At 36.5% G+C, this 14,264-nt stretch overlaps 1 protein-coding gene across 1 annotated transcript in view; it reads left to right on the top strand.

The window, feature by feature from the left end:
• Positions 1 to 113: 113 nt before the first annotated feature.
• The window catches only part of LOC144442167 (protein ECT2-like), a 51,073-nt gene continuing 36,922 nt past the window's right edge, over positions 114 to 14,264 (top strand). The window contains exons 1-8 of the mRNA XM_078131435.1: positions 114 to 141; positions 2,955 to 3,034; positions 5,572 to 5,748; positions 6,500 to 6,697; positions 8,319 to 8,420; positions 10,634 to 10,733; positions 12,419 to 12,537; positions 13,514 to 13,576. Of these exons, the coding sequence (XP_077987561.1) occupies positions 114 to 141; positions 2,955 to 3,034; positions 5,572 to 5,748; positions 6,500 to 6,697; positions 8,319 to 8,420; positions 10,634 to 10,733; positions 12,419 to 12,537; positions 13,514 to 13,576 (867 nt within the window). The remainder of the gene's footprint in view (positions 142 to 2,954; positions 3,035 to 5,571; positions 5,749 to 6,499; positions 6,698 to 8,318; positions 8,421 to 10,633; positions 10,734 to 12,418; positions 12,538 to 13,513; positions 13,577 to 14,264) is intronic.

Genomic DNA, 14,264 nt, shown 5'->3' with positions numbered 1-14,264 from the left:
TTGTCCAGACAAAGTGTCATTTGAGAACTGGTGCCACCATATTATGGTTTTCGGTTAAACCTGTGAACACTCTTCGCCCAGCTGCAGTGTGTTTTCCGACGTCGATTATCAAGATGACCGATTCCGAATCAAACACAACGGGTATGTCAAACCGTGGATGTATTAGGGGAGAGCTGTCTGTCAATTTGTCCGTTTGGTTAAGTTTTATTCCTATTTTAAAATAATTACAAACTCCGTCATATATAGATCAGTTATTCAGCGGTTAACCCAGAAAAGTATAATAATTAATATGATGTACTCGACCTGTGCAGACGGAGTAATCACTTACTTTGTTAGTTAAATCAGGGCTCGATCGATTCCAAATTCCGGTGTTTAGGGAATTGTCAGAATCGTCTGCAAGCAGGACTAATAGCATACACACTACTGTACTACTAGTACTAGTCCTACTTGCAGACGGAGTAAGTTGGGACACGATTCTGAGCGCCGGCACTTGAATAAATCGGAATAGATATTTTTAAACTACTATACATAAACAAATAATTAAAGATGATTCAATTGCCTCTGATTCTGACAGTGTCCCTCCGGTGTTGAGGGACATTATCAGAATCGAGTCTATAGTTCTGTACTCCATCTGCAAGCAAGAGTACAACAAGACACATATCACATTTTGTCAGAACAGTTCCCTAGATGTAGACAAAACAAAGAAATTGAAAGCAAATCATGAATGTAACTAACATTTTACCAGAGATTACAATTGTTTGGTTCCTTTTCACTAGTGACATTTGCACGGGTTGATATATGCAAAATATTTTTAGCAGAATTAACCCATTTTCATTTGTTCTATAGATTTGTCATTGAGAATGCTGTAAGATAATTTTAGATTGTAGTGATTTTATAGCGGTCTAGTCCTGTATGCTTGCAGAAGGCGTAAGTCAGGACTTGATTCTGACACTTTCCCTTCTACAAGGGAAAGAGGTAGTGTCAGAATTGAGTCCTAACTTACTCTGTCTGCAAACAGGACTAGGACAGGACAGGACTAGCTACATGTACATGTATCAAAAGAAGTCAGCCAGTTACTAACTTGGCCAGCCCATTATAATATCACACAGGAGAAATTTGCCAATATGGCAATAACGAAAAGTACTACATGGAAAATTGCATGTGTGTAAGCTAGAGTATGAATATTATTATAGGCCAGTGATAGCTTGATAGCAGCATTTTTGTCAACTATTCACCCAGTCATGTTCTTCTGTCTATCATGTGACATTCACTGTATATAGTCTGTCTGGATATCCAGAGGAGGATTTATATTACATGTAGGAATGTTATAGAAACTAGCTAGGTACCACCCAATCTGATTAAAATCTGATGTGGTGAAAGCAGCTAGATTCAATGGTGTAGAAACCAGCTAGGTATCAGAAGTCTAGATTCAGTGGTGTAGAAACCAGCTAGGTATCAGTAGTCTAGATTCAATGGTGTAGAAACCAGCTGGGTATCAGTAGTCTAGATTCAGTGGTGTAGAAACTAGCTAGGTATCAGAAGTCTAGATTCAGTGGTGTAGAAACTAGCTAGATGTCAGTAGTCTAGATTCAGTGGTGTAGAAACTAGCTAGATATCAGTAGTCTAGATTCAGTGGTGTAGAAACCAGCTAGGTATCAGAAGTCTAGATTCAATGGTGTAGAAACTAGCTAGGTATCAGTAGTCTAGATTCAATGATGTAGAAACCAGCTCGGTATCAGTAGTCTAGATTCAATGGTGTAGAAACTAGCTAGGTATCAGTAGTCTAGATTCAATGGTGTAGAAACCAGCTAGGTATCAGTAGTCTAGATTCAGTGGTGTAGAAACTAGCTAGGTATCAGTAGTCTAGATTCAGTGGTGTAGAAACTAGCTAGGTATCAGAAGTCTAGATTCAATGGTGTAGACACCAGCTAGGTATCAGTAGTCTAGATTCAATGGTGTAGAAACTAGCTAGGTATCAGTAGTCTAGATTCAGTGGTGTAGAAACCAGCTAGGTATCAGTAGTCTAGATTCAATGGTGTAGAAACTAGCTAGGTATCAGTAGTCTAGATTCAATGGTGTAGAAACCAGCTAGGTATCAGAAGTCTAGATTCAATGGTGTAGAAACCAGCTAGGTATCAGAAGTCTAGATTCAATGGTGTAGAAACCAGCTAGGTATCAGTAGTCTAGATTCAATGGTGTAGTAACTAGCTAGGTATCAGTAGTCTAGATTCAGTGGTGTAGAAACTAGCTAGGTATCAGTAGTCTAGATTCAGTGGTGTAGAAACTAGCTAGATATCAGTAGTCTAGATTCAGTGGTGTAGAAACCAGCTAGGTATCAGTAGTCTAGATTCAGTGGTGTAGAAACTAGCTAGGTATCAGTAGTCTAGATTCAGTGGTGTAGAAACTAGCTAGGTATCAGTAGTCTAGATTCAATGGTGTAGAAACTAGCTAGGTATCAGTAGTCTAGATTCAATGGTGTAGAAACTAGCTAGATATCAGTAGTCTAGATTCAGTGGTGTAGAAACTAGCTAGGTATCAGTAGTCTAGATTCAATGATGTAGAAACCAGCTCGGTATCAGTAGTCTAGATTCAATGGTGTAGAAACTAGCTAGGTATCAGTAGTCTAGATTCAATGGTGTAGAAACCAGCTAGATATCAGTAGTCTAGATTCAATGGTGTAGGAACTAGCTAGGTATCAGTAGTCTAGATTCAATGGTGTAGAAACTAGCTAGGTATCAGTAGTCTAGATTCAATGGTGTAGTAACCAGCTAGGTATCAGTAGTCTAGATTCAGTGGTGTAGAAACTAGCTAGGTATCAGTAGTCTAGATTCAGTGGTGTAGAAACTAGCTAGGTATCAGCTAGACTGTATGAAGTGTAATGACCAGGATAAGTATGACAAGTAATGTTATGTGATAATGATATCAACACTCACAGCTCTTTGTTAATGTTGTAGATTCAACGCCTGTTGAAGTAAGGATCTGTCTGGTTGGTAAAGAAACTTCTAGCAATAATGCATTGGTAACAGCTCTTCAGGTACATGTAGCTATCACTTTTATTAAAATTATTGTTTCAGAAGATGAACAGAAGGATACTTTGTGAATTCACATTGTTTGATAAAACCTTTGAATTTAAAATAAAATTCACTGGTTTCAAGAAGCTGTTTCTTGCCAAGAAATCTTTGACTCTATGAGTAAAAATTTTCATTATTACATTGTAAATATGAACACAGAGTCCATGAACATTCATTATTACATTGTAAATATGAACACAGAGTCCATGAACATTCATTATTACATTGTAAGTATGAACACATAGTCCATGAACATTCATTATTACATTGTAAGTATGAACTCAGAGTCCATGAACATTCATTATTACATTGTAAGTATGAACACATAGTCCATGAACATTCATTATTACATTGTAAGTATGAACACATAGTCCATGAACATTCATTATTACATTGTAAGTATGAACACATAGTCCATGAACATTCATTATTACATTGTAAGTATGAACACATAGTCCATGAACATTCATTATTACATTGTAAGTATGAACACATAGTCCATGAACATTCATTATTACATTGTACATGTAAGTATGAACTCAGAGTCCATGAACATTCATTATTACATTGTAAGTATGAACACAGAGTCCATGAACATTCATTATTACATTGTAAGTATGAACACAGAGTCCATGAACATTCATTATTACATTGTACATGTAAGTATGAACTCAGAGTCCATGAACATTCATTATTACATTGTAAGTATGAACACAGAGTCCATGAACATTCATTATTACATTGTAAGTATGAACACATAGTCCATGAACATTCATTATTACATTGTATGTATGAACACATAGTCCATGAACATTCATTATTACATTGTAAGTATGAACACATAGTCCATGAACATTCATTATTACATTGTAAGTATGAACACAGAGTCCATGAACATTCATTATTACATTGTACATGTAAGTATGAACTCAGAGTCCATGAACATTCATTATTACATTGTAAGTATGAACACATAGTCCATGAACATTCATTATTACATTGTAAGTATGAACACATAGTCCATGAACATTCATTATTACATTGTAAGTATGAACACATAGTCCATGAACATTCATTATTACATTGTAAGTATGAACACATAGTCCATGAACATTCAATATTACATTGTAAGTATGAACACAGAGTCCATGAACATTCATTATTACATTGTATGTATGAACACATAGTCCATGAACATTCATTATTACATTGTACATGTAAGTATGAACACAGTCCATGAACATTCATTATTACATTGTAAGTATGAACACATAGTCCATGAACATTCATTATTACATTGTACATGTAAGTATGAACTCAGAGTCCATGAACATTCATTATTACATTGTAAGTATGAACACATAGTCCATGAACATTCATTATTACATTGTAAGTATGAACACATAGTCCATGAACATTCATTATTACATTGTAAGTATGAACACATAGTCCATGAACATTCATTATTACATTGTAAGTATGAACACATAGTCCATGAACATTCAATATTACATTGTAAGTATGAACACAGAGTCCATGAACATTCATTATTACATTGTATGTATGAACACATAGTCCATGAACATTCATTATTACATTGTACATGTAAGTATGAACACAGTCCATGAACATTCATTATTACATTGTAAGTATGAACACATAGTCCATGAACATTCATTATTACATTGTACATGTAAGTATGAACTCAGAGTCCATGAACATTCATTATTACATTGTAAGTATGAACACATAGTCCATGAACATTCATTATTACATTGTACATGTAAGTATGAACTCAGAGTCCATGAACATTCATTTTTTGCAACAGTAACCATCATGAATGCTGTCAGATGTCCAATATTTTAGTAGTACATATAGTTTGATGAGATTCTTGATCCCAATGATCTTCCACCAACCAGTTCTAAAAACTAGCTAGTTAACTACAATGTAGTTTCTGGAACTTTAATGGGAATGTCCATAAACACAACAAAAGTGTCATTTAATAGCACAACACTTGTGTCAAGTTGGACAAGTTCATAACTGTGAAATTGTGATTTAAATATACTTGTACTCCTGAAATGTACACAAAATATCCCAACTTCTAATCTCTCTTTATCTGTCAGACCCAAGAACTTTCCCATGTCTGTCACACATTCAAAATAGCAAGCTGAGATTATCAGTTATTTAATGTATATGTACATTCATATACATGTATTGCCTTTACCTGTATACATGTATATGACAACATTTTGCACCATACTAGTACTATACATGTACATGTACATAGACAATGCCTACATGATGACCCAAATGTTTGCATCAACCTTAACTTTTGACAACCTGCTTACCTTATGTTATACTAAATTTCGATATGCAATTTTTAACTAGAAGGAAAATGAAATGTACTAAATTAGGCATGCCAAAGTAGTATGTGAAGTCAAATACACAATATTGTGATGTAAGTTGTGTACTATCGATATTAATGATTGTCTTCTTATAGATGCTAGGACTTGCTGTTGTACATTCAGACAGTGGAAAAGAATATGTTGATGATGACAAATATGAGACTATCTTTGTCCTTGATACATTTGAAGGCATTCTTTATGATTCTCTTCGCCGAATGGAATGTAGAATCATGGGTCCTCCAGTTATCATCAAGTGTGCTCATAATAAACAGGTCAGTATTGTCAGAAATTTATGTAAGATCATGGCATGTAAACTATTCAGATTTTAGGTCAAATTCAGTGTTTGTTTGATTTTCAACTTCTATAGGGGAAGTATTGAAAATCAAAATGCTGTTCTGTATTGGTCGTGACTTACAATTGAAGTCAGATTGAGTGGGTTCCATCTGACAAGTGTGTCCTCTATTGATAGCCAAATTTTCTTGCTGTGAGTCAAAATGATAAAAACTAGCACTTCTTGTGAGTCACCACATAGATAGGGGAACACCAAATGTTGGTGTCACTAGAAATTGTATTCATCAATGGCACATCAAATTGGCTGAGCGGGCACACTCACCACATAGTAAGCGATAGGGGAATACTAAATTTTTGGCTGAGCGGGCACACTCACCACATAGTAAGCGATAGGGGAATACTAAATTTTAGGTGCATCACCAGAAATTGTATGCATCAGTGGTGTATCAAATTGACTTAGAGGGCACACTGCATCTTACCTTAAAATAGTCATGACTTCAGTAGGATATAGTGATATTCTGTTGGATTGTGTTCTTGTTGGATACAGTGCTGACTGTAAACCTATCTTGTAATCTATTACCAATGGATGTGAAAGTTCAACTTTAGTACTAGTCTACACAAGATAAAGTAGTAATTTATGTTGATAACATTGTCATATGCATCTATATACTAGTAGTTGCTTTGACATAGTTTGTCTTACAATTTCATATTTTATCACCCTATTGTTTGCAGGAATTACCATACAATAGCCGACCTCTGTATTGCACCATGATGTCCAATCTTATTATTTGTTTCACTGGTTTTCGTAAGAAGGAAGAAATAACGCATTTAGTGAACTTAGTACATCACATGGGTGGAAGTATACGCAGAGATTTCACTACCAGAGTTACACATCTTGTAGCCAACGCAACTAATGGTAGTAAATACAGGGTAAGTACAGATATAAATATATAAGACTGGGTCTATGTATGTAAAGATAGTTGACACTTTACATAGGATTGAGTGACCCTGCATGCCAGGATGGAAGTGTAAGAATATACTGTGATATGGTAGTTTTCATTAAAGTGACATAGGCAGTACCTGTCTTGACATCAAAGTGACATAGGCAGTACCTGTCTTGACATCAAAGTGACATAGGCAGTACCTGTCTTGACATCAAAGTGACATAGGCAGTACCTGTCTTGACATCAAAGTGACATAGGCAGTACCTGTCTTGACATCAAAGTGACATAGGCAGTACCTGTCTTGACATTAAAGTGACATAGGCAGTACCTGTCTTGACATTAAAGTGACATAGGCAGTACCTGTCTTGACATCAAAGTGACATAGGCAGTACCTGTCTTGACATCAAAGTGACAAAGGCAGTACCTGTCTTGACATCAAAGTGACACAGGCAGTACCTGTCTTGACATCAAAGTGACATAGGCAGTACCTGTCTTGACATCAAAGTGACACAGGCAGTACCTGTCTTGACATCAAAGTGACACAGGCAGTACCTGTCTTGACATCAAAGTGACACAGGCAGTACCTGTCTTGACATCAAAGTGACACAGGCAGTACCTGTCTTGACATCAAAGTGACACAGGCAGTACCTGTCTTGACATCAAAGTGACACAGGTAGTACCTGTCTTGACATCAAAGTGACATAGGCAGTACCTGTCTTGACATCAAAGTGACACAGGCAGTACCTGTCTTGACATCAAAGTGACACAGGCAGTACCTGTCTTGACATCAAAATGACACAGGCAGTACCTGTCTTGACATCAAAGTGACACAGGCAGTACCTGTCTTGACATCAAAGTGACACAGGCAGTACCTGTCTTGACATCAAAGTGACATAGGCAGTACCTGTCTTGACATCAAAGTGACATAGGCAGTACCTGTCTTGACATCAAAGTGACATAGGCAGTACCTCTCTTGACATCAAAGTGACATAGGCAGTACCTGTCTTGACATCAAAGTGACATAGGCAGTACCTGTCTTGACATCAAAGTGACATAGGCAGTACCTGTCTTGACATCAAAGAATCACATTAATATGCAAATAATACAAAAATACATATAGTATGCTTACTATTATCATCATAAACATGTACTGGTAGGTTTTCTTTTTTCATTTAATATCTGAAATTAATTGTTTCAAAATCAGTGTATTCTAATTCAACCAATTTTTTGCCCTATTAAAGTTTGTTTCCAGTTCTTCTGGATTTGGTTCACTACCTTGTTTTTTAGGAAATCATCAATTTTTCCTCCAAGTTAAACCAGTGTTTGGTGGCCCTTCTAGAAGTACGTATGTGATGTTGATCAAAATTGAGATCAATTTGTTCTCTTTTGAAAAACCTTGCATAGTGACTCCAGATTTGAAATGAGAATTGATCTTGAACATAATAATGTATAACATAGCCCCTCCACGTTGGTGGAATGTCTATGCATGTAATAAACCTTTCTTTCTTTCTTTCTTTCTTTTGAAACAACTTTAGTACATGACATCTTTTGTTGGCCAGACCTTCATAATGTATAATCCTTGTCTTTATTGTGAATTGATATTTTAGACTGCTGTTAGTCTAGGTACACCTGTGATGACAGAAAGATGGGTCATGGAATCATGGAATAGAAGATGTGAACTTAATACTACTGCAGTAGAAGAAGCTATGGTAAATATTATATACATTATTCATAGCTAGCCATTTAGAAGAAAATTAATATTGAAATCAAAACATCAAAGTAAAAGATTGCATCACAGACTAGGAAGAAACAGATTAGCAATTGGCATTGCTTTATGGTGTTAATAGGGGGATTATGAGCTTGATCATCTCAGGTAGGCTGCAGGGGTCTACTTTGTTTCAAAAATACACTGAAAGTTATCAAGTGACATGTGAGTTGCTCTAAGGGACCCATCAGTTGTTGTTTTTTTATACCAACACTACGTAATCAGTAAAGATCAAAGGTCCAAATGTGTAATCTTTGAGCAGAAGCGAACATTTTTGCAAAAAAAGTTTGAAAATTGAGCAAGATTTAGTTGCGTTATTGCCTTTTAGAACTTACTTGTTAGGAACGGTCAAATTTATGATTATATAATGAGCATATTTGAGTAAAAAATGCTTGGAATCTGTAGGCTGTCAGTTGTAGTGTCAGGATAGTTGAATGTTGGCTTGTAATCTGTACATTGCTGGTTGTGGAGTTTTGATGGTTTAATGGTTAGAGTGGTTGGCTTGTAATCTGTACATTGCTGGTTGTAGAGTCATGATGGTTGAATGGTTAGAGTGGTTGGTTTGTAATCTGTACATTGCTGGTTGTGGAGTCAGGATGGGTGAATGGTTAGAGTGGTTGGTTTGTAATCTGTACATTGCTGGTTGTAGAGTCATGATGGTTGAATGGTTAGAGTGGTTGGCTTGTAATCTGTACATTGCTGGTTGTAGAGTCATGATGGTTGAATGGTTAGAGTGGTTGGCTTGTAATCTGTACATTGCTGGTTGTGAAGTTCTGATGGTTGAATGGTTAGAGTGGTTGGCTTGTAATCTGTACATTGCTGGTTGTAGAGTTTTGATGGTTGAATGGTTAGGGTGGTTGGCTTGTAATCTGTACATTGCTGGTTGTAGAGTCATGATGGTTGAATGGTTAGTGGTTGGCTTGTAATCAGTACATTGCTGGTTGTGGAGTCATGATGGTTGAATGGTTAGTGGTTGGCTTGTAATCTGTACATTGCTGGTTGTGGTGTCATGATGGTTGAATGGTTAGAGTGGTTGGCTTGTAATCTGTACATTGCTGGTTGTAGGGTCATGGTGGTTGAATGGTTAGAGTGGCTGGCTTGTAATCTGTACATTGCTGGTTGTAGAGTTTTGATGGTTGAATGGTTAGAGTGGTTGGCTTGTAATCTGTACATTGCTGGTTGTAGAGTCATGATGGTTGAATGGTTAGTGGTTGGCTTGTAATCAGTACATTGCTGGTTGTGGAGTCATGATGGTTGAATGGTTAGAGTGGTTGGCTTGTAATCTGTACATTGCTGGTTGTGGTGTCATGATGGTTGAATGGTTAGAGTGGTTGGCTTGTAATCTGTACATTGCTGGTTTTGGAGTCATGATGGGTGAATGGTTAGAGTGGTTGGCTTGTAATCTGTACATTGCTGGTTGTAGAGTCATGATGGTTGAATGGTTAGAGTGGTTGGCTTGTAATCTGTACATTGCTGGTTATGGAGTTCTGATGGTTGAATGGTTAGAGTGGTTGGCTTGTAATCTGTACATTGCTGGTTATGGAGTTCTGATGGTTGAATGGTTAGAGTGGTTGGCTTGTAATCTGTACATTGCTGGTTGTGGAGTCAGGATGGTTGAATGGTTTAGAGTGGTTGGCTTGTAATCTGTACATTGCTGGTTGTGGAGTTCTGATGGTTGAATGGTTAGGGTGGTTGGCTTGTAATCTGTACATTGCTGGTTGTAGAGTCATGATGGTTGAATGGTTAGAGTGGTTGGCTTGTAATCTGTACATTGCTGGTTGTAGAGTCATGATGGTTGAATGGTTAGAGTGGTTGGCTTGTAATCTGTACATTGCTAGTTGTGGAGTTCTGATGGTTGAATGGTTAGAGTTATTGGTTTGTAATCGGTGATGTCTACAAACGAGGCCCATGAATTTGCCCATTAGTGGAAATATACTAGGTGAAACAAAGAATTTTAAAAGAAATGAAAAAGTAGCTGCCTTAACATTGTAAATTTGTTGGTTGTTTACTGATCCTTATCTACATCCCTGGCTTTGAGTACTGAGTAGGTAAGTGCTATATAAAAAACTAACTTTATTATCTATTATATTATCTCATTTATAATGTTTTACTGTCTGCTCAATTCTGAACTGTGTTTTTCTATAATTTCATTATTAGATGCAGTATAAGATGATGCCATTCTTTTGTTACTGTTTAAGTTTTCTTGGTTTTTCTGAAGAGGAAAAAGCACACATGGAAGAAGTAACTGAGATGCAAGGTACATGTAACTTGTAGACTGTAAAATACATTGCCAAGAACAACATTCTTACCATATAATGCTTGTGGAAAGGGGTGTGAAGAGCGCCCTCAACGGTCGATCTGTCAATTGGTGTAATTAGGACAACTCCCACAAGAATGTTCTAATACAATCTGATTAATATCTGATGTAGTGAACTTGGCATGATTTCTGTATTTACCTCTCTTTCCTACATTCATTTTCATTCTGAGTGAGTGTCTTGTTCCCACATCTGACACAATACCATAGCAGTTTTCACACAAATCTTGAGTACTGAGTGGATTTATTCAACCAATGAGAATGTGTAATGCACCTAAACATAATGGTACTGTACTTCAGAATGCTCTGTTTGAAAAGAGCTCAAGCATGGAACCATACTGCAATAACTATCATTGACTGACCAAAGTAAGAACCATAGTGAAATAACTTGTCATTGACTGACCAAAGTAAGAACCATAGTGAAATAACTTGTCATTGACTGACCAAAGTAAGAACCATAGTGCAATAACTATCATTGACTGACCAAAGTAAGAACCATAGTGAAATAACTTGTCATTGACTGACCAAAGTAAGAACCATAGTGCAATAACTATCATTGACTGACCAAAGTAAGAACCATAGTGCAATAACTATCATTGACTGACCAAAGTAAGAACCATAGTGCAATAACTATCATTGACTGACCAAAGTAAGAACCATAGTGAAATAACTTGTCATTGACTGACCAAAGTAAGAACCATAGTGAAATAACTTGTCATTGACTGACCAAAGTAAGAACCATAGTGAAATAACTTGTCATTGACTGACCAAAGTAAGAACCATAGTGCAATAACTATCATTGACTGACCAAAGTAAGAACCATAGTGCAATAACTATCATTGACTGACCAAAGTAAGAACCATAGTGCAATAACTATCATTGACTGACCAAAGTAAGAACCATATTGCAATAACTATCATTGACTGACCAAAGTAAGAACCATAGTGAAATAACTATCATTGACTGACCAAAGTAAGAACCATAGTGCAATAACTATCATTGACTGACCAAAGTAAGAACCATAGTGAAATAACTTGTCATTGACTGACCAAAGTAAGAACCACAGTGCAATAACTTGTCATTGACTGACCAAAGTAAGAACCATAGTGCTATAACTATCATTGACTGACCAAAGTAAGAACCATAGTGAAATAACTTGTCATTGACTGACCAAAGTAAGAACCATATTGCAATAACTTGTCATTGACTGACCAAAGTAAGAACCATAGTGAAATAACTATCATTGACTGACCAAAATAAGAACCATAGTGAAATAACTATCATTGACTGACCAAAGTAAGAACCATAGTGCTATAACTATCATTGACTGACCAAAGTAAGAACCATAGTGAAATAACTTGTCATTGACTGACCAAAGTAAGAACCATAGTGCTATAACTATCATTGACTGACCAAAGTAAGAACCATAGTGAAATAACTTGTCATTGACTGACCAAAGTAAGAACCATAGTGAAATAACTTGTCATTGACTGACCAAAGTAAGAACCATATTGCAATAACTATCATTGACTGACCAAAGTATAGTTGCTGACAGAACAAGATAATATGAAAAAAATACCAACTCGTGTGTATATTACTATGTAATTATTGATTGTACTTGTTTGCAGGTGGTACATTTGCACCAGTTGGTAGTTCCAGTTGTACACATTTGGTAGTTGATAACAACGTTGTGAAAGATCTACCATTTGAACCTAGTAATTCCACAGTGCATATTGTTAAGCTTGAAGTGAGTACATACGACTTTGTCATATTTGCATGTCAGGTTAAAAGAAAATTGATCTGGATGAAAAAATGCGAACTCAAAAAAAGCTCTGCTTTTGCCATGGTACTTTTTTTTTTAGCTTATTAAAGATATCATTATCTTTCTTACCCATTGTATCACATCAATGCTAGAATGTTTTAATTGGCTGTATATCTTAATGGATACAAGTATGTCAATAACTAATGTTTTAATTGGCTGTACAATGTATATATTAACTCTTTGAACCCTAAGCTCCCCAGGGTAACGTGACGTATATCCTGACCCCCAGGAGAATTGTTATTTATCATTTATACATGTTTACACATCTAAAAAAATATATAAGGGCAGACAAATATGATTTCAGAAAGAAATGATACTTCGGAACAATTCCAACCTATGGGGGGGGGGGGGGTGTTCTCCTTTGAGTTCCAGTATGTCCCCTGCCTCGCCCCCGTCCATTGTCATGCCACGCCCTCTGCTGACAGGTGCTGGGTCTAAATTATCATCGGCTGAAACATTTGAAGCAGCTGAATTAACGTGGCCGAAATTGCCGTTTACACTAGAATGCTCACTAGAAAAATACCTTGCACATTTTCCTCATCCGAACTCAACACATCTTGCAGCACTTGAGCAGGTGTAATACGTCTACGAGGAATTTTTGAAGAGCGATGTCCGATAAAGTAATACACAGCGATGTTAACAATGGCGGCCATACGTCATCACTATGTTTGGATGCCAAACACGTGTAGTAACAAGCTATTTGATTGGCTGTTATATTGCTAGGCGATACGGCCGGTATACCGGCCTTTAGGATATAAAGTCAAACTCCAGTAGGCCGGTATACCGGCCTTTAGGATATAAAGTCAAACTCCAGTAGGCCGGTATACCAGCCTTTAGGGTTCAAAGGGTTAATGGATAGAGGTATGTCAATAACTGTAATGTTTTGTTATTCTTTTTTCAGTGGTTTTGGGGTAGTATACAGATGGCTGCTGCAGCTGATGAAAGCATGTATAGTTTCCAACAGGTTAGTAGAGAGGTAGTTAGAACAGTATTCCAGGATGTAACTATTACAGCTGTCACTATAATAAGTAAGACACCAAGCCAGCAGTATTGCGTGCAATATTGTGTGGAAAACACAAATCTTGAACTCAGTTTGCGCGAATTGCTAGGTAATTTGCTGATCAAATAATTTTTCGCCAAAATAGTGAGATGCTTTGTTCATAGTGTTATCAGTTCAAGTTGATAAACCAAGTCTGATTCAAATATGCATCAATTTCAAATGAATAAATGCCATTCTGTTGTTGGGGTATGATACAGTGGGGTACGATCTGCACATTTTTCGACAAAAGTAAATTGAAAAAAATTATGTCATCGCTAGTACTTATTACTTACACTCATTATTTCTCAAAGTAGAAACGTTAGTTTTAAAAAGTTAAAGCTTGTGGTAGGCTAGATTTAATTCACACTCCTTTAGTATTACCTTTGCAACATGAGATGTTCTTGCAAAAGCACTGTTTTGCTTTGTGTTTATCAACAGTTTCTTTCCATGCACATTTCTCTTCAAATTGTTTCCCAATCACGATGAATTTACCGGTCACTTTACCAGTCAAACCAAATATCAGTGACATAATAAAGTTAATAAACTTCTGAATTATTCTCACGGCCTAAAATTAGAAATTATTAGCTAAGTGTCTGTTGTAGAGCCTGATAGT

Source organism: Glandiceps talaboti, chromosome 11 (assembly GCF_964340395.1).
Source record: "Glandiceps talaboti chromosome 11, keGlaTala1.1, whole genome shotgun sequence".
NCBI lineage: Eukaryota > Metazoa > Hemichordata > Enteropneusta > Spengelidae > Glandiceps > Glandiceps talaboti.
The sequence above is the reverse complement of the archived record's forward strand: the minus strand, read 5'-3'. Positions and strand labels throughout refer to the sequence as shown.